The sequence below is a fragment of the Thalassophryne amazonica genome, chromosome 2 (genome assembly GCF_902500255.1).
Source record: "Thalassophryne amazonica chromosome 2, fThaAma1.1, whole genome shotgun sequence".
Taxonomy (NCBI): domain Eukaryota; kingdom Metazoa; phylum Chordata; class Actinopteri; order Batrachoidiformes; family Batrachoididae; genus Thalassophryne; species Thalassophryne amazonica.
In genome coordinates, this window is record NC_047104.1 from 47,352,497 (window position 1) to 47,371,377 (window position 18,881).

Below are 18,881 nucleotides of genomic sequence, written 5' to 3' on the forward strand. Positions count from 1 at the left end.
GTCAAAACTACTTAACGGATTTTCACCAGACATTGGCGTTAGTCCTTGGAAGAGTCAATTCAATTTGGGAGGTGATCGGATTCTGGATCAGGATTTCACTTTGTAGACTTTTAAGGATTACATCAAAACTACTTCACAGATATGACATCATGATGTAAAACCAAGATCAGGAAGACACTATTTAGTTTCAGCTTGTACATATGTGTTAATAGGTAGCACATGGCATCACCCATCTTCTACTTCTGCCCTACTTATATGGATTCTTACAGCTCATTAGCTGATTCAGGTAGTTCAATTCTCCATGAATCTCCAACTCAATCAAAAAAGTTATTAATCAATTTTAAAAAGTACTTCGTACATCACATTTGCATGCCAGCAGTGTGCAGTAGACTATATAGAGAAGGTTGTTGTTACCTCTACCAAAGACACTACTTGTCATTTGTTTGTCTGTTAGCAGGACAAAGCAAAAACTACTGAACCACTTTTGGTGAAACTTGGTGGAAGGGTGGGGTGCAGGCCAAGGAGGAAACCATTAATTGTTGGAGCAGATCCACTTAAGTGGGTGGAACATTTTTGTGAATTTCTTAAAAGACAGTGATAATCACGGTATAAATTTAACATAAATACACCATTTTAAAGTGGACACTGACCAGTGTGAGAAAGTAACACAAGATTACACTAACTGCAGCTGACCACCAGAAGCTCTGCTCATGATGAGTAGACGGAAGCTTATGGGTGTTGTGACTGCTATAGATGATCAACCAAATGGCCAAGTAGAGTTGACGGCTAAGGTGTTCCTACTGTGTGGGCTTAGACCAAAAGTTTTTCCTCACCCACTCACCTCACTGTGGAGCAGCTCTCTTCTGCGGCCCTGGGGCTCAGCTGGTTCACCAAAATTAAAAAAAAAACAGAGAGAATAATGAAGACAGAGTGCAGAGAAAGGTAGACTCTTCCTAATCATTATGTCTGTTTAAAAAGAGGCTACTTAAACCAGGAAACTGGGTTTTGCTAGTGTGCAGACTGGGGGCTCAAAAGGGTGGAAATGGTTCTAATTTAGGTCAGCATTGTCATCCTGGAGGAAAGAGTGACAGAGAGAACAGAGATGGAGAGGAATAGGAGGGTTCCCTGGTGGCAATGCATGTTGGGAAGCTGGCTAAACAAAGAACCAATGTTTTCTCTTCACAGTGGCACTGCTGGTATCTGCTGGGAAACTTAGGAATCCACTTCAAACATTGATAATTGTACAGCAAGATGGAGATTCATCATAATTCCCCCACATTCTTTTAACTGTACAATTAGTTGTTTTTTTGGTGTGTGTTTGTTTTACACAGCTTCACTTTATGCAACTAACTTCTCCAGAGAGTCAATTTACTGAGTTTATGGACTAATGGATAAATTCACTTTTTATAACCATACCCATATAAAATATAGTTAAATATAGTTATAATCTGAGTGCCCTTCTCATGTTTAACAACTGTCTTTAGCTGAACAGGATACACACCTCCATTGCAGCCCAAAAGATACTCCAAAAAAGGGTTTTTCCACTCTGAAAGTTACCACATGGCCTTGTTATGTGATTAAAGGTGTAGTCCCTTTCAATGTTTTACAGAATTGATAAAATTGACTTTGTGCTGAAATCTAATCATTATAAAGTACCTTTATTTCTCTGGTACATCATTCAATTGCTGGTAAAGTATTTATTTGTTGGGCAGATAAATATAATGTCTTACCTTATTCACCCAACCGTTGGGCAGATAAATATAATGTCTTACCTTATTCGCCCAACCGTTGGGCAGATAAATATAATGTCTTATCTTATTCGCCCAACCGTGATCGTGTATTTGACACATTTTGTGCATCTAAACTATGTTTTTAACACCACTTTTTAAGGCTCTATTGTGGCGTATGTTTGACACATTTAACGGCGCCGTCTTTAATTACTGCAAAAACACCACAATGGATCAAAACAGACAAACTTCATAAGCATTTTGAACAGAAACCTGTTAACAACGATGAAACAGTTTTTGAACAAAATGCTGCTTGTTGGCTTAAGATGGTGTTAGTTTGACACAGTTCCCTGGGTGTGATGAGCCAAACAGAACCGCTTTAGATCACAGCCCCTCCACGGGGTGTGAACCCTCCCGCAGCCAGCAAAAAATATCCGCCTTTTTTCCCCTCCCGCGTTGAAACCGGAAGTGAGCTTACAAGCGCACTCATTGGTCGGTTGTGGTTGGGCATATATGTTCGCATATTTACTTTATTGAACCAAGAGTTGGGCATATAGCCATTCTGTAAGAAATAAATAGAATAAATAAATGGTGCTCAGCAGAAAACAAGGAAGGACTTTTCCTACAATCAGCTGTCATCCCTTTCCTGTTGAGAAGCAATTCCCCTGCCAACCTTGTTCTACTGCACATCATTTATTTTTATCACCCAGGAACACCATGAGCACCAGTACATGCACATCTGTAGTCATGGCTTAAATGGTAAAAACCTAAAAGGGACTACACCTTTAAATTAATACAGGGACTATTTTCCACTATACAAACTAACCAGAACATCTTCCAAGACTGGTACAGGGTTAAAACAATCCCATATGTCTCTGGTCTTCAGATGATTTTTTTTCACAAAGTTGATCAGAAAATTGTTTTTATTTGTTTCCATTGTGTAATAATAAAGAAATTAAATGTGGTATGTGAATGAGAAGCAGATGGAAGTGCTCTCATACCACACACAGGGTGCTAATACTGAGAGTCATCCCGGCTCAAAGCCACATCTGGATTGCTCTATCCCACCTCTTCCATTAGTCTGATCTTCTAGATGAGCTCATGAGCCCTACCTAACGGATGCCATAATACAGACAGCGTAACTGTGGCCTCTTCTGCCATTTATGCCCCTGTCACTAACAAAGTGTTCCCTATCTACAAACCTATTGCTTCACTTTCTATCTTTCAGATTATGTTCCATGTCTCTGGTGGTCTGACTTGATTTTTTTTTTTTTGGGGGGGGGGGGGGGTTATGTTGACAAAAACACAGTGAGGCAGTGCAATAGATGAGACTATGAATAATTCTAATTTAACCTTATACTGTCTGTTTTATTTACGACTAAGTGTGACAAACCGTGAATAGAGGAAGCAACATCATTTTTTTTTTCTAATTTTGCTTTTGCACACAACCACAGTGGAGTTTTAATCAAACAAACATGCAAGATGTGCTTGCATTGTGGACTATTAGATTTAATTCAAGAGCTTCAGTAAAAAAATTATATTCAGCATGTAGGATTTATAGCCATTTATATACTTAAGTCCCTCCATTTTCAGAGACCATAATTAGACAAACAAAATTATCAGAGACTCTTTTCAATCTATTGTGAATATACAGTAAGTCATCAATTTTAAGCCAGTTTCCTTAAACGACAGGGGATGACACATACACATCTCCAAGTTACTGAATAACTACCTTCAGGTTAACTGTATCTGAGATTTCAGAAAATCCTTCTCTGTGCCACTCCACCAATAAGGTATACAACTGGTAACACAACAGACAAGATGTGCACTATCCTCGGTTTGTCCAATCACAGCCACAGAAGCCTAGAACTTCTTAAGAAAGGTCACGGTGTCTTGGTGGCTTCCCTCACTTGTGTCCTTCATGCAGTCACTCAGTTTTTGATGGCTGCCTCCCAAAGATAGATTTAATGTAAAGTACAAGAAAGTTTGCATTTCTTAATGAATGATGTTAATGAAGTCCAAGACATGTTCAGTGACTCAGAAACATTTGTGTATCCACCCTCTGACTAGTTTGTCCAATGATTTGTGGGTTCTTTAAAAAAAAGGAGAGATATTGTATATAAATGGTTGTAATTCCCAAATGGTTAATACCTCAAAAAAAAAGAAAAGAAAAAAAAAAAAAAAGAAAAAGCTTATGTACCTGCCAATGAAAGTAGTAGATCTCCTAAACATTGCTGGTACAAATCCAGTGCATCATGGTCATCTAATCCACTCTCCTCCTGTAATGAAAACATAAAAATTAAACAATAATTCATGACATCACAATACAAGAGACACTTGTGCTGCTCTCGTAGATAAATAATGTGATAATATTTCTAATCTCTCATCACTGCCACATCTGTTTCAGTCTGCATAAAAACAGAAATTCACAAACGTAAAGATGTATACAACTGTCCCTTACACAGGTGAGTAAAGTAAAGCGGATCCGTTTGTGCCCTGCATGTTTTTCATCTGTTTGTTTGAGGCTTTTTTTTTTATTATTTTGGTCCATTATGCTGCTTCACTATGTGCATTTCTGCAGCAGTGGCACCCAGCAGTAAGTTTCATCTAACCTTAGCTATGGCAATAGAGGCCATGTCCAAAGCAGCCAGCAGCCGTGGTTGGTCTCGAGACATTTCTGTAAAAAGAACCACAAAATACTAAATTTTTAACAAATATATTTTATTTAAATTATAGTAACTAATTAAAAAAGGAATACACTTTTACAGTTATACATTATGCCTATAAAAAAATTCCTTTGCTTTCTTTCAGGCAATGCATTATTCACCCATTTGTTTAATTCTTAATTCCTATTGATGTCCATGTACTTCCTCTTTAGCAATTTGGGGGGAAAAACATTTTCTCTCATATGATGCAATTGTCCAAGGTGAGTAGAGCACTCAGAGGCTTGGCTGCTAACAATATTATTATGTGTCTAAGTTGTAAAAAGTAAACTCTATGTTGAATTTTCTCATACAGCACCAAATCACAGCATCTGGAAAAAAAAAATCCATCTGCATTTTATTTGGACTGCATGAAGAAACCTCAAGCAGATCAGACTCAGTGGGGTGAATATGCTGCTATGACCACGCTAACATAAAATTGTCCTTTAAAAGGTCTGACTTTAATTTAGAACAATTTGTCACAGAGTATTCATTGTCAGGTTCACTTAAAAGAAATAATTGAAATGTTCAAATGGCACCTTAGGGCGCTAACGCCTACACACAGCAGCCCTGCCTCTGCACTGAGCTGTTACCTCGGAGGACATCCCTGTAAGTCTGGGCCTCCTCAAAGCTCAATCTGTTATCAGAGGCCACCAGGGCTTTCAGCTCCTCTGCTCTGGACACATACTGATTGACCTGCAGGAAGTTCATAGACACAGATTCAAGTTAATCACATCAACCCCGCCGTAAGCGCTGCAGTTACACCATATGGTTTGTATAGCAGAGCTGGATTTATTCCAAGTGAAAGCTATAGCAGTGTTAAAAAAAGAAAAAAAAAAAAAGAGCCCAATTGAAAACAGAAAGAAGTTCAAACTTGATTATGAAGAGTATTTTAAGTCCTACCTTCTGCCTAAGGGCATCTTTACGTAGTCGGTCTGTTTCATCTGAAAAGAGTGGAGAGACAGCATATTTTGTTCTTATATTTAGTGAGATTACTTAGCCAGTTTATTGTGGAAGAAAGGCAGGGCATTTTTGAAGGGCTTGGCCATAGGCAGCATATGAGAGCAGTTGGTGCGCTTACAGTGAATAGCGGGAACAAAGTACTGAAGGGCACTGCAGTACAGAGACAGAGCAGCGGCCCGCTCCCCCTCTTGGTCCTTCTGAACAGCCTGCAGGACGAGCGCTTTCTGAAAAGACGAAACCACAACTGGAATCACTGAACGCAAATTTGAGCAATTCTGTATTCTGTGCATATAAATCCAGAATCATATGTGACGACACATGGTGGCCAGGGTTAAACAGAAACCTACCAGCATATGTTCACTCAGTCAGTCTCTCTCTCTCTCTCACACACACACACAGTTTATGGCCATTAGATAAACACACACACTTCCCCTTTTTCTTATTCTTACTGCTTTTCCGAGGCATTCTGCACTTGGCATGTGCTCCATATCCACAAAGGGGTGGGAGAAAAACTCTGCAAAAGTAATCCGGGCATCTGGATTTCTCTCCAGCAGCCGCAACAAAAGATTCCTGCAGTCCGGAGATACCCTGGCCCCTGGAGGAAGCTGATGCACAATACATGATGTTATTATATTACCATTAGTACAAACAAAAGGACAATGCAAAGGATAAGGCATTTCATCTTGTCCAACCCTGTCAAAAATAAATTACAGGCAAGTTAAAACAATGCTACATTTGCAACACAGTTAATCAAATACTGTCTGATATAGGTTGCAAGCAAAATGAGTAATTTCACTGTTGACATGACATTTGAAAATGAATTAGAATTCTTTTGCTCTTTCAAGTACACAGGTTTTTATCCATTGCGCACATTATGCACTTGCAAACAATCACTTAACCTTCATCGTAAAGAAAATAATTTGTATTCAGTCAATTAATTTGGAACATCTAAACTTATGCTGGCAAAATAAATATTTTACAAATGTCTCACTGCTCCATTAAATGTTGAAAAGGGGACTGAAGAAAGACAAAAAATTTTCTATTCAGATGATGAGGAAGTGTGCGGCCTAGTATTACCACAATGAACACTGCCAAAATTAGATAGAATTCTGTGCATTTTCAACAAGGTTAAATATCCTATTTAATGGGTTCTTCCTCCTATGATATGTGCAAAGGTATGAGTATGTATTTATCCTGAAAGTACTGTATAAATAAAGTGAGAATTATACTGACTAAACATCAAACTGAGGCAAATCTGTGATGTATGTTTTAAAAATACCTGGAGCTGGCTGTATTAATACTGAGCTTCAGAACTAACGTTAATACTGACACTATGGGGGACAACACTGCTCCAGTTACACACAGAATAGCTATGATATGACATTTAAAATACTAACAGCAACTACAAGTCAAGTCTGGGAGAATGCATCCACCACACCACAGAACACCTTAGCTTCTGGACGGGAACCAGTCCATCCCCACCTCTCAAAGGTAACAATCTGCCTGCCACAGCCAAGTAAAATGTGGGTGTCCCCTTGGCTTTCTCCAGCCTGAAGACCGAGGCACCCTAACACTGGAGCTTGCCAGAGAGCAAATGCAATATTTGAAATTCTAAAAATTTTAAGTACTGAACACAAAGAACCATTTTATTACATGGATCCAAAATGAAGCCATTAAAAACCCTTTCAGTGGAGTGGTTCTTCTTAGACGTCCACTCTTCAGGAGTCTTGGTCTTTCACATAAGACCTCCAGGCTGCTGTTGAAAGCCATCTTGTCCAACTCTTTCCAGCAGTATATCATTACCTTCCTAAAATAATGGCCTAAGTCATATTTTCCAAAACATAACTTAGGCCATTTTAGGAAGGTGACCATATTTCACATGAGCCTCTGTTGATTTTCTCCAACAATTCCTCAGTCTGCCTGTTTCTCTTTCCATGGGAATTCCATTGTAGGGATTGTCTGATGATGTTTTGACCTTTCTTGACTATACTGTCAATCTACTCCTACACACAAATTGCAGTTCCCTTGCCCAGCTATTTCCCCATAGATCTTCACTTTGGATACTAAGTGACCATTGTGTACCCAGTGGCTATTGTGTATCCTGAGAGACTTGTTGTTTTCCATGTCTCAACACCTCATAGCACTACTGATGTGCCCTTGGTATTGAAGACAGAGAGTTTCTTCTTTTGTCAGATTTCCTTGCCATTCCATATTGGTCTGAGTTTTGTCCACCAATCCTTGTTTATATAACTTTTCTATGATGCTTCATAGAGAGATGAACATAATTCCAGATACTCTCATTTGCATGCAAACCAATATAGTATGTAAGGAAGTTCCTTCAGTTTCTCTCATCGTCTTTTGTCCCACTCGGTGTCACTACAGCAGACCAGAGATAGACCTGCATGCTGATTGGCACAGGTTTAACACTGGATGCCCTTCCTGACCCAACATCAAATTACATGGAGAATGGGGAGGGGTTGTCTTAAACTGGGAACCTTCTGCTCTCGAATCAAGCACATGTCCACTGTGCTGACAAAATACCATAGTATGTATGTAGCATAAACAATTCACATATAATGTATATAGCACAATAATGGTGTTTTAGAGCATCAGTACAACATATATCAATAACTTAGTTATTGATATATGTCAGTCTAGACATTTAGAACCTGGATCCAGCACATTCACCAATTAGGAACTTGTTTAGGACTCTGTGCTTACCTCAATGGGTTGGTTGCTACGAATCTTCTCTTCCAATTCAGCATATGACTTTGAGGCAAATGGTGGTCGCCCAAACATGGCCTCTATATGAATACAAATGATGTTGGGTAACTCGCAGAGATCATCCAAGTGTTCTCATTTGTGAAAACCTTTGGTTTTAATCTTATTTTATCTGTTTACCATAAATATTTCTAGCACATAACTTGTCAATGACGTATACTGTGATCTTGGTGAGTGACAAGCTTCACCCTCACAGTCAGTCAAATCATTGGCTTTTCATCATCATAAAAGAGGGAGAAGTTACATATAATAATTAACAGCCATTAATATTACACTACTCCAAATATAGCACAAGGGGCATTTGTGGTATTCTCAGAGCATGAAAAAAATATTTTAGTTGTCTGTACGTGTACTTTGGCACTATGTAGCATTGCAAATAAGGAAATTGTCTGAATCACTAACGTGTTAGTTTTGTGTAATATTTTCAACTCACACATACCACAAATACTTTGTAAAACACTACAAATTGACACGTTTTAAAATTTCCACAGCTGGTTCAACGTTCAAAACACCAGGTGTGTCACTCATATGATGGATTGAGCAAACTGATTAATAACAGATTGAAAATTATTTGTCCGGTGGAAAATATCACTTAACACATATGTCTGGTAAATGTAGGGCTCTGATGGATGGCTGACAACACATTTCCACTAGCAACACAAAGAGCCGCAGTCAGCAGAACGATTTGCCTGGATATCCAAAATTCATATCAGTTCCTCTACATTTCCTCGAGCCGTCATAGTGTGACAGACACTGTACACAGAATAATATTGTGTAATGTAAAACTAATTATTGTCCACAACCATGCAATGGTTTCTACCCCCCCAAATAATGGCCTTGGATCAAAGTAGAGTTGACTAGATTTTCAGGTGTGCCCACTGTTTTCCATATTTTTTCCCTGCATTGTCATCATCTTGTCATATATCCTGCTGTCCATCTGTGTGTGTGTCTGTCCATGCGATTACGCAAACACATTATCCCGTCAGTGAGGTAAACGATGTTCATTTTGAGTGCATTATAGGATGCACCACAGGTTTATTGAAGCTTGGTCACACTGACCTACTGTTTCTAGGGAAACGGGTCAGTTTGTTCAGTAACTATATAAATGTAAAATCAAATGAAGACACCAACAAAGGTTTATCACTTTGTTGTCAGTGATGCATCTAAAGATGGACCAGAGGCTGATTAAATATTTGTGAACTTTACCTATTTTTGTGGGAAAACAAGGCAATTTGGTAAGTAAATACATAAGCACGGTATCAGCTAACGATGTTATGGGATGTTCTTTACAATAATAACAACAGTAATAATATTGGAAATGCGCATAGGGGTGGAGAAGAAGGTTGTTGAAGATTGGTGGCTTTGACCTACTCTGTCTGGAAAAAAATGTGGCTATTCATTCACTAATCATGTTGTACCTTTTCTGCTACTAATTCTTGTTCTTATCTTTCAGAAAGAACCAGAGTAAATCATCCGGTCTGTATGATTAAAATGTATATGCTTTTGACCTGATTCTGTTATGAAGACATTTGAGTAACGGCATGAAGTTTCTGCCATAATCCTAAAACTACTGTTTTATGATCATACTGTGTTCATGTATGCTTGCACTGTCCAGTTGAACGTGTTTAGACTCATATTAGTATAATATCCACTGTAATATAATAATATAATATCCACTGGCGGACAAGGTCAAGGGTCTTGGGGAGCCAATCTCCAACACCTCACATTAGCTGAGGGCTCCTAAGTACTAACAGCATTTCCACTCCTTGTGATAACTGTAGATACATGCACCCATTGGTCCTGAAAGTTTGGGGCACAGTGGATATTTTGGGGGTACAGCAAAAATTACCTCAATAACTCACCATAAAGTTATATTATTGCTTTTATCTCTTATTTATACATGGCAAATCTGGATTTTGGGCCACTGGGGGTGGGGGTGTCAAGCTGTTGTGACACAATTCTTTGACAGTCTCTCAGCAGGTAGCTGAGTGGACAAGTAGCTGGCCTGCCAATATGTAGACCTGGGTCTGAATCTCGCTCATGCTATCTGTCTGTTTCCTTGGACAAGACCAGGGCCTTGAACCAGAATTTTTTTCTCCCCACTGGTTCGTTCCAAATAGAAAGGTATTTTAACATTACCGGTTTTTGGTTCCACCCCAAAATTGATGTTCTTGAACCAGTTAGAACATGAAAAATATCATTCCCCAACCAGTTAATAACATTCCATGTCAGCTGTGGGACATAGAAAACACTGTATAAGCCAGACCTGTATGTGGTGCTGTAACGCTCCCACAAAAAAAAAAAAAAAAAAAAAAAAAAAGGAAAAGACGACAATAGGGCATACTGTATCAGGCAGCAGAAGCTAGAACTTTCCAAAATGGGACAATGTGCAAAATAAAGCCTTTTAAGAGAAAGATGGTCCATGCTGATCAGTCCTCACACCACCATTCACAGTTTGTTTCAAATATTAAAACCATTCACACAATGAGTAAATAGTATAAAGTCTTAATCTGAACAGTTATGTCATTTCAGTCAGATTCATCATTACAGCGTGAAGATAAGATGCCCTTGTTTTGGAAGATGACGTCTGGGAAACACTTTAATTCCTTATCATGGAAATTACTGAAGAAGCACAGCATTTTTAATGAAGTCCCTCAGTGATCATCTGCTCCGGGTTTGTTTCTCAGGCTGAACCAGAGAACTCCAGCGCTTTGTCCCATCAACAGGAAAAATAAGTCTTTTTAAAAGATGAAATATATTCCCGCCAGCATTTAGCCATCTGACGTCAGCCAGATGGCTAAATGCGGCGGCACAGGAAAAACACCTCCGTGTTGATAACTATTTGTAAAATCCAGGCGGCTTTTGATGGCTTTCAGTGGAGTGAGTATATGAGAAATTGTTTAACAGGCAGGACATGTTCCAACTTGTCCTTAAGGCTTTCAACAGAGGTGTTTTTCCTGTGGCGGAGCGTCGCGGCGGCTGCGTCCCGACGCGCGGACCCGTCCGCACGTCTTTCATTAAAAAAATCTCCTTTAACAGTGGAATATCCGGATAAAATGCTGAAACCGACTTCTTCTGAAACTTCTCTGTTCTCTCACGACGTCCTGGATCAATAGAGCCTGAAATGTGGAGGTTTTCAGCTTGAACAGGCTGATGACGCCGCCTGAGAGCGCTGCGCGACGTCTCGCACCGTGAAAAGTCCTTAAAGCGACAGTCTCACCTCAAAATCTCTCATCAGCCGTTAAAATTTTCACTGAAAACCAGCTTAATTTTTCGAACCGTGTCCACTTCGATGTGTCTCACAGGTTTAGAAAAAATTTTGATCAAACAACGCGCCAGTCTCTCAGCAACTTCTCAGACAAAGGAATTCCGATGAGGGGCTGGATGACTCCTCCCACAAGGAGTGCTCACAGGCGAATGACGTCACCGACAGGCGTGGAAAAACTCACGCATGTGCACGAGGGTTCAAGCATGTCTGACGTAAAAACATATGAATGAAATCCATATAGTTTTTGAAAAAATAAAAAGGACCGTTACTTTATTGACAGCCCTCGTAAATTGGTGCCGGGCTTGGCTGGGGAAGTAACCTGCATCGGACTGGTGTCTCGTGTAGTTTTTTTTTCTGTGTGTAATTTTTCTCTTTTCCATTTTAGATATATTTGCACTGCGCAGAAGTAGTAAGCGTGTTGGAGAATAAGTGCACTGACAACCTTATACAGACACTAAATATACATTTCACATGGACACCTGGCTTTTTTTTTTTTTTTTTTTAAGTGTTACAATATGTTGTGCGCCTTTGAATCACCTTTGTCACACATCTCCCAAACGCATCTCTATGCGCTTCTGTGCTGAAAAAAATTGGCAGAAACCTCCTTTCCTGGCACCTCACAGTGTAGGTACAGTGGCAGGAGTTTCAGGGCATTTGAACATGTCCAAAACACACTGTGTAACACATTTTCAGCCCACACCACACATTTTTCCAGTGACAGTGGAGCAAATATGACTAAAATGAATCCCACAACTGTGCAGCATAACAAGAAACTGCAGTGCGAATTAGTGCACACAAAAATTACGTTTTAAAAATGTTCACACTACAGAGAATGTAATTAATATTTTCCTCCTTAAGCCCTTTTCACACCGGGCCTGCACAGAATTGTGCTGTGCTGTGTATCTAGTATGCAGGAATGGCTGCATATGTTGCACACAGGAGGGAAGCTTGGCCCGCCTCTTCTTCTTCCATGATTTAAAGCTTCACTGCCAACAAAGTTCAGCAGAGTCCAGCGGGATGAATAAAATCTAGCAGTGCAGGTATGTACTAATAAAAAACTTAAAAGGATTTTCACCGGACTGGCGTAGGGTTGCATACAATTGCAGAGGCCTGGTGTACAGTAGCAGTGTTGCATGGACTTACATACAGTAGGGGAGTGTTGTGTAGACTAGCATAGAGCACTGGACGCAGTGTTCTATGCCAAATGTATGCCACATTACGCAATTCTATGTTGGCCCGATATGAAAGGGGCTTTAATGATCATTCATTCACAGCACCACCGGTAATTAGAAAATTGTGGGGGAGTGGCAGTTATGCACACACATCTCTGTTTGCATGCACATAAACAGCTTTATAATTTTGTGTTCATGTCCATTATTGTGTGTGATTAATGCACTGCAGTGTGTGAATGAGAATGCTGACTAAGGCATGTTTTATAGTTCAAAATGATGTACCCACCAGGATTTCAGAACAGTTTAGGATAAACAAAGAGACGAGTGCTGGGCCTTGGCAGAGGTTCCTTTGCTTTCTCTCAGTGGTGTTAGTTTAACAGAAAAAAGATGACCAAAAGTACCTACCATACAGAATGACTCCCACAGACCAGAGATCTACCCTGGAGTCGTACTGACGGCGACACACCATCTCAGGAGCCATATAAAGAGGAGAGCCTCTGAGGACACTCTGTTCATCCCATGGCGACATGTACTGGGCAAAGCCGAAATCTATACACATACACACACACACACACACACATTTGTAAGTGGTGCTGGATTTTTTTAAATATTGTTTTTAAGGTTTTATCATAGATACCACTTTGAAAGTGCTATGCATAATAGCTGATAAAAATTCAATAAGTTTTCACCCAAAATAATTCAATTTTACAGGTGAAGGGCAGATATAATTTTTGATACTTTTGATACTGTTGACCATAAAAATTTATTACAGAGATTAGAGCATGCCATAGGTATTAAAAGGCACTGCGCTGCAGTGGTTTGAATCATATTTATCTAATAGATTACAATTTGTTCATGTAAATGGGGAGTCTTCTTCACAGACTAAGGTTAATTATGGAGTTCCACAAGGTTCTATGCTAGGACCAATTTTATTCACTTTATACATATTTCCCTTAGGCAGTGTTATTAGAAAGCATTGCTTAAATTTTCATTGTTACACAGATGATACCCAGCTTTATCTATCCATAAAGCTAGAGGACACACACCAATTAGTTAAACTGCAGGAATGTCTTACAGACATAAAGACATGGATGACCTCTAATTTCCTGCTTTTAAATTCAGATAAAACTGAAGTTATTGTACTTGGCCCCACAAATCTTAGAAACATGGTGTCTAACCAGATCCTTACTCTGGATGGCATTACCCTGACCTCTAGTAGTACTGTGAGAAATCTTGGAGTCATTTTTGATCAGGATATGTCCTTCAATGCGCATATTAAGCAAATATGTAGGATTGCTTTTTTGCATTTGCGCAATATCTCTAAAATTAGAAAGGTCTTGTCTCAGAGTGATGCTGAAAAACTAATTCATGCATTTATTTCCTCTAGGCTGGACTACTGTAATTCATTGTTATCAGGTTGTCCTAAAAGTTCCCTGAAAAGCCTTCAGTTAATTCAAAATGCTGCAGCTAGAGTACTGACAGAGACTAGAAGGAGAGAGCATATTTCACCCATATTGGCCTCTCTTCATTGGCTTCCTGTTAATTCTAGAACAGAATTTAAAATTCTTCTTCTTACTTATAAGGTTTTGAATAATCAGGTCCCATCTTATCTTAGGGACCTCATAGTACCATATCACCCCAATAGAGCGCTTCGCTCTCAGGCTGCAGGCTTACTTGTAGTTCCTAGGGTTTTTAAGAGTAGAATGGGAGGCAGAGCCTTCAGCTTTCAGGCTCCTCTCCTGTGGAACCAGCTCCCAATTCGGATTAGGGAGACAGACACCCTCTCTACTTTTAAGATTAGGCTTAAAACTTTCCTTTTTGCTAAAGCTTCTAGTTAGGGCTGGATCAGGTGACCCTGAGCCAGCCCTTAGTTATGCTGCTATAGACTTAGACTGCTGGGGGGTTCCCATGATGCACTGAGTGTTTCTTTCTCTTTTTGCTCTGTATGCACCACTCTGCATTTAATCATTGGTGATTGATCTCTGCTCTCTTCCACAGCATGTCTTTCCTGATTCTCTCCCAGCAGCCCCAACCAGTCCCAGCAGAAGACTGCCCCTCCCTGAGCCTGGTTCTGCTGGAGGTTTCTTCCTGTTAAAAGGGAGTTTTTCCTTCCCACTGTCGCCAAGTGCTTGCTCACAGGGGGTCGTTTTGACCGTTGCGGTTTTTCTGTAATTATTGTATAGCTTTTGCCTTACAATGTAATGCGCCTTGGGGCAACTGTTTGTTGTGATTTGGCGCTATATAAATAAAATTGATTTGAGTTGATATAATTTGAGTAATTTCTAATGATAAGCAATCGTTTAGGGGGTTTTTGTTGTTATTTTGCAGCATTTGTACTTATTTAAAAACGTTTTATTCATGCTCAGGATTTCTGCACAGTGCTGTACATGTAAGTAAAGTGTAATAATATGACATGAATACAGTGATGCATTACTTTCTTTGCAAATATAGCAGTACAACAGCTATCCAACAATTCTGTTATTCTGATGACTCTCACAGAGCTTAGATTATTCTGATCTCAGCAAATTTCTGTATGTTTATGTGTGAGGGTGAGTGTGAATGAGCTTGTACAACTTCACCTGCTAATTTGAGGACAGACCCGCTGAGTAGAATATTTTGGGGCTTCAAGTCAAGGTGTGAGATGTTTCGTTCATGAAGAAACTGGAGGGCACAAGCTGTTTGTGTATAAAGATGCAAGTTCACAGCAAGACGGACACAAATATGCTCACATCATCCTGAATCATGCAGTTTGAACTGAACACAAAGAAGATTATTAGATTTACTTGTCATACTTTTCCATGAACTTTGGAGACATCTCCACTGTCTAGAAGTGGCCTGAAACACTAAGAGCATGAAGGCCGCACTGTGTCCTGAAAATTTTGGTCATTCATTCAAATTAAATGTTGACCTTTGACCCTAATGAAATCACTCTTCACAGTATTTCAGCATCAAATCAGCAAAATTGTTCAACTTCAGAGAAAAACTTGTCGAAGCAACAGTCACACTTTTATCACCATCACACAACTTATGGTGATGTAGTGCAGAAGGGAAAAGGTTTTGTACATCAAAAATAATGTCACATCAAAATATACACAAGCACATGTAAAAAATATCAAAACAAAATAAATGGACTTTAACCAGGCTCACCTATCTGCTGCAGGAAGCGCTGGGCCACCTTCTCAGGCAAGATCCTGCGACTGCGAATAAAGCGTGAAAGGTCTCCACCAGAACACCATTCCAGGATCAGATAAATGTTCTCAGCGTCCCACTTAAGACAGACAGGAAACGTCAGGAACTCAAAGAAGTAAAACCATGAATGCTACTTTAATTCCATAATTACTGAGTTGTGGCGGATGCACAGATTTATATTTAAAGTACTTTGCGTGATTTTCAACATACTTTGGATAAAGTGCAGTACAGGAGGACAAAGACACTACATGGGATCTTACCTGAAAGTCCTTTAGTTGAACTATGTGTGGGTGCTGCACAGTCTTGAGGATTTCAATCTCAGTGAGTAGGTTTTCTGTGGATGCCTTGTTCAGAGACTTTTTCCCAACCACCTTCACTGCTACCACCTCTCGACTGTCACCCTGCAAGTGCCAAGGAAACACTGAGTTCAACACTTATTTTTCACCCGACTGGCCACCAAGTAAACCTAAATTTAGTGGCCAGAGTCCATTTTTGGTGTCACAAGTGTAAACTTATGTGGAACCATCATTTCTTTCCTTATCTGCGTCGCTTCAAGAAATGAAAAGTCATGAAAGTACGTAACTGATAATCACACCATGTTCTAAGGTTGACCATATTCCAGATACTTAATCTCCCCATTTCCATTCATTCCTAAATTTTCATTTTCAATCCATTTTATTCATAGTCTGGCTTGCTTTTCTGGTCAAGGCCTGTAACTGTATTATTGGTTTCATAATCGAGTAGCACTGACAGCTACAGTATATATACAGCATTGTGCATGCAAAGAACTGTTTCCTAACAGTAATATTACTGTACCTTTACTGTTCACCGTTTCTATAGGATTTTGAACTAAAAGCTGCAAAGGCTTAGTGTTAATGTGAAATGCTGGCAAGAACTCGACTCCACCTTTTACTTTGGCTTTTCACCAGATAAGTAGTCTGTAAGTAGTCTATAATCTTTTTTCTTAAGCTTACCCCGTTGAAAGTATTGGAGAGCTGTTAAGAGAAACAAGATGCACACAGGGTCCACTATGGACAGATCGCCAGTCCATAACAGGACTGATATATTGAAGGGTAATTCCATGAGACTGTTGCATCTGTTACTATTTTCATTGGGCCTGCTGTGATACAGTCATCCCAGAGACTTCTTATTCTCAACAGGATGAAGAAATAATGGACAAACTATTTTCTAGGACAGCTAGATTACAGCAGAACTACTAAAAGTGGCAAAGATATGACAGTTTCCTGGAATTGTACAGAGACAGACAACATTTCACTTTCACATTTACAACAAAGGACAAGTTGCATGAATTGCAACTGCTACAAATGTAGTATTGACAGCACCCTTGCATAGAGCAGTGCAAACTAGTATTCCAGCTGTACTGCTCCAGCAACAGCAAGTCATCAACAACCAGATAGTCATCAGAGCACAGATACCACCTCTTCAACACACCCACCCCTCCCACTGTCTAAGCAGAGCTAACACCATCCATAATGAAATGACACAACCTTGCCATCACCGCTTCAAACTGCTTGCCCTCTGGACTTTGGCAAGAGAATGGCCCTCTGAAGAACAGTTGTTACACCACACTTACAAAACTTCAAATTGCTGGTCTTACTGTGATTTGTGAGTATGTGCATACTGCAACACTATTGTGTGAAACTGCATGTTTGAAATGAATTTCAATAGAATTGCACATTACACTGGACATGCTGCCACATTTGCATAAAACTGCTAGTTAACAAACTGTCACTTTACACTTATAATCAAGTCAAGGACCTTTGCCCAGTTTCACATTTATGACTGAGACCTCTACACACATATGCGATACACAACATCAAACACCTCTTTTATTTTACATTTACCCTTTTCCTCTAGACTATTGTCTTGTCTCAAAGGTAATTATTTATAATAAATATATTGTAACGGATTGGTAAAACAGTTGCACTTTTATTCCTTCTCATGAGTTAGATAATGTATGTGTAAAGTTATGTTTATTATAGATGTAACATCCTGTCATAATCTAATTTCTGGTTCAGAAGCCATGCACACAATGACACGCAGTTGTGCAAAATTCACGACTAGTTCACACAAGTGGCACAAAATTAATGCGTGCCAGAAATTTTGAACATTTCAAAATTTTGCACACTGGCACGCAGTTGCACACAGTTTACAACAGCTTACGATGAGTTTACTCATTGGCAAGCAAGACTGCGTGGGAGTGGGGAGGATCAAATGTGTGCAAGTGTCAAGGTGCCTTAAGAACAGATAGAGGAAAACTACAATTTCCCAATTTGAAGACAATCATAATGTGAATGTTATTTGTGACTTCACAGTAATAATTTCAAGCTCACAGAGAGAAGGTTATGCCTACAGGCAATACTTCAACCATAGCCTCCACAAATTCACCTTCCTGTAGGCTTTGTAGACGGTTGCATAGGTCCCACTGCCCAGCCGCTCAGTGAGGATGAAGTCAGAAAGTTTGGGGGGAGCAAAGCTGGAAGCGGACGCCATATCAAAAGCTGCATTACACTTCAGAAGTGCATTTGCACTGCAAAAAGAAAGAAAGAAACGCAATATGTTGTTGATCCCAAACAATAAATGTGAACTTCACTCAAACAAAAGGAGGTGAGAAGTGGATGGTATTTAACTGTCCATCTCACAAACACACAAAAAACGAAATGTGAATCTGTGGTGAGATAAAGTCACTGTCAAACCACTTTCAAGCTATTGAGCCACAAGTCAAAGAATTTATGACAATCAAGCTTAATTGGAATTTGCAGTACCAAGTACGCTGACTTGTCAGGTCTTATGTCTGCCTTTTACCTACTGTTACTTTTTACAGCAGAGGTCTCAGACAGGTTCCAGAAAGAGCCAAGAGGGTGCAGTCTTTCTGTGCAACCACCCACTCCAGCAGGTGATTTCACTGATTAACATCACTTTGAGCAGGTGAAATCAGTTAATCAATGAAATCACCTGCTGGAGTGGGTGGTTGCACAGAAAGACTGCACTCTCTTGGCCCTTTCTGGAACCGGTTTGAGACCTCTGTTTTACAGGAAACTAGTCATCCTGGGAGAAG

General features: G+C 39.6%; 1 protein-coding gene across 1 annotated transcript in view; it reads right to left on the reverse strand.

Annotated features, from left to right (window-relative positions):
* ulk3 (unc-51 like kinase 3) overlaps nucleotides 1-18,881 on the reverse strand; it is a 48,929-nt gene that overhangs the window by 12,842 nt on the left and 17,206 nt on the right. The window contains exons 2-14 of the mRNA XM_034185713.1: nucleotides 18,212-18,354; nucleotides 16,063-16,203; nucleotides 15,761-15,881; nucleotides 15,193-15,288; nucleotides 13,019-13,162; nucleotides 8,114-8,196; nucleotides 5,842-5,997; nucleotides 5,511-5,616; nucleotides 5,333-5,373; nucleotides 5,023-5,125; nucleotides 4,340-4,404; nucleotides 3,928-4,006; nucleotides 842-882 (exon numbers count right to left, since the gene is read on the reverse strand). Of these exons, the coding sequence (XP_034041604.1) occupies nucleotides 842-882; nucleotides 3,928-4,006; nucleotides 4,340-4,404; nucleotides 5,023-5,125; nucleotides 5,333-5,373; nucleotides 5,511-5,616; nucleotides 5,842-5,997; nucleotides 8,114-8,196; nucleotides 13,019-13,162; nucleotides 15,193-15,288; nucleotides 15,761-15,881; nucleotides 16,063-16,203; nucleotides 18,212-18,316 (1,281 nt within the window). The 5' untranslated portion in view covers nucleotides 18,317-18,354. The remainder of the gene's footprint in view (nucleotides 1-841; nucleotides 883-3,927; nucleotides 4,007-4,339; nucleotides 4,405-5,022; nucleotides 5,126-5,332; nucleotides 5,374-5,510; nucleotides 5,617-5,841; nucleotides 5,998-8,113; nucleotides 8,197-13,018; nucleotides 13,163-15,192; nucleotides 15,289-15,760; nucleotides 15,882-16,062; nucleotides 16,204-18,211; nucleotides 18,355-18,881) is intronic.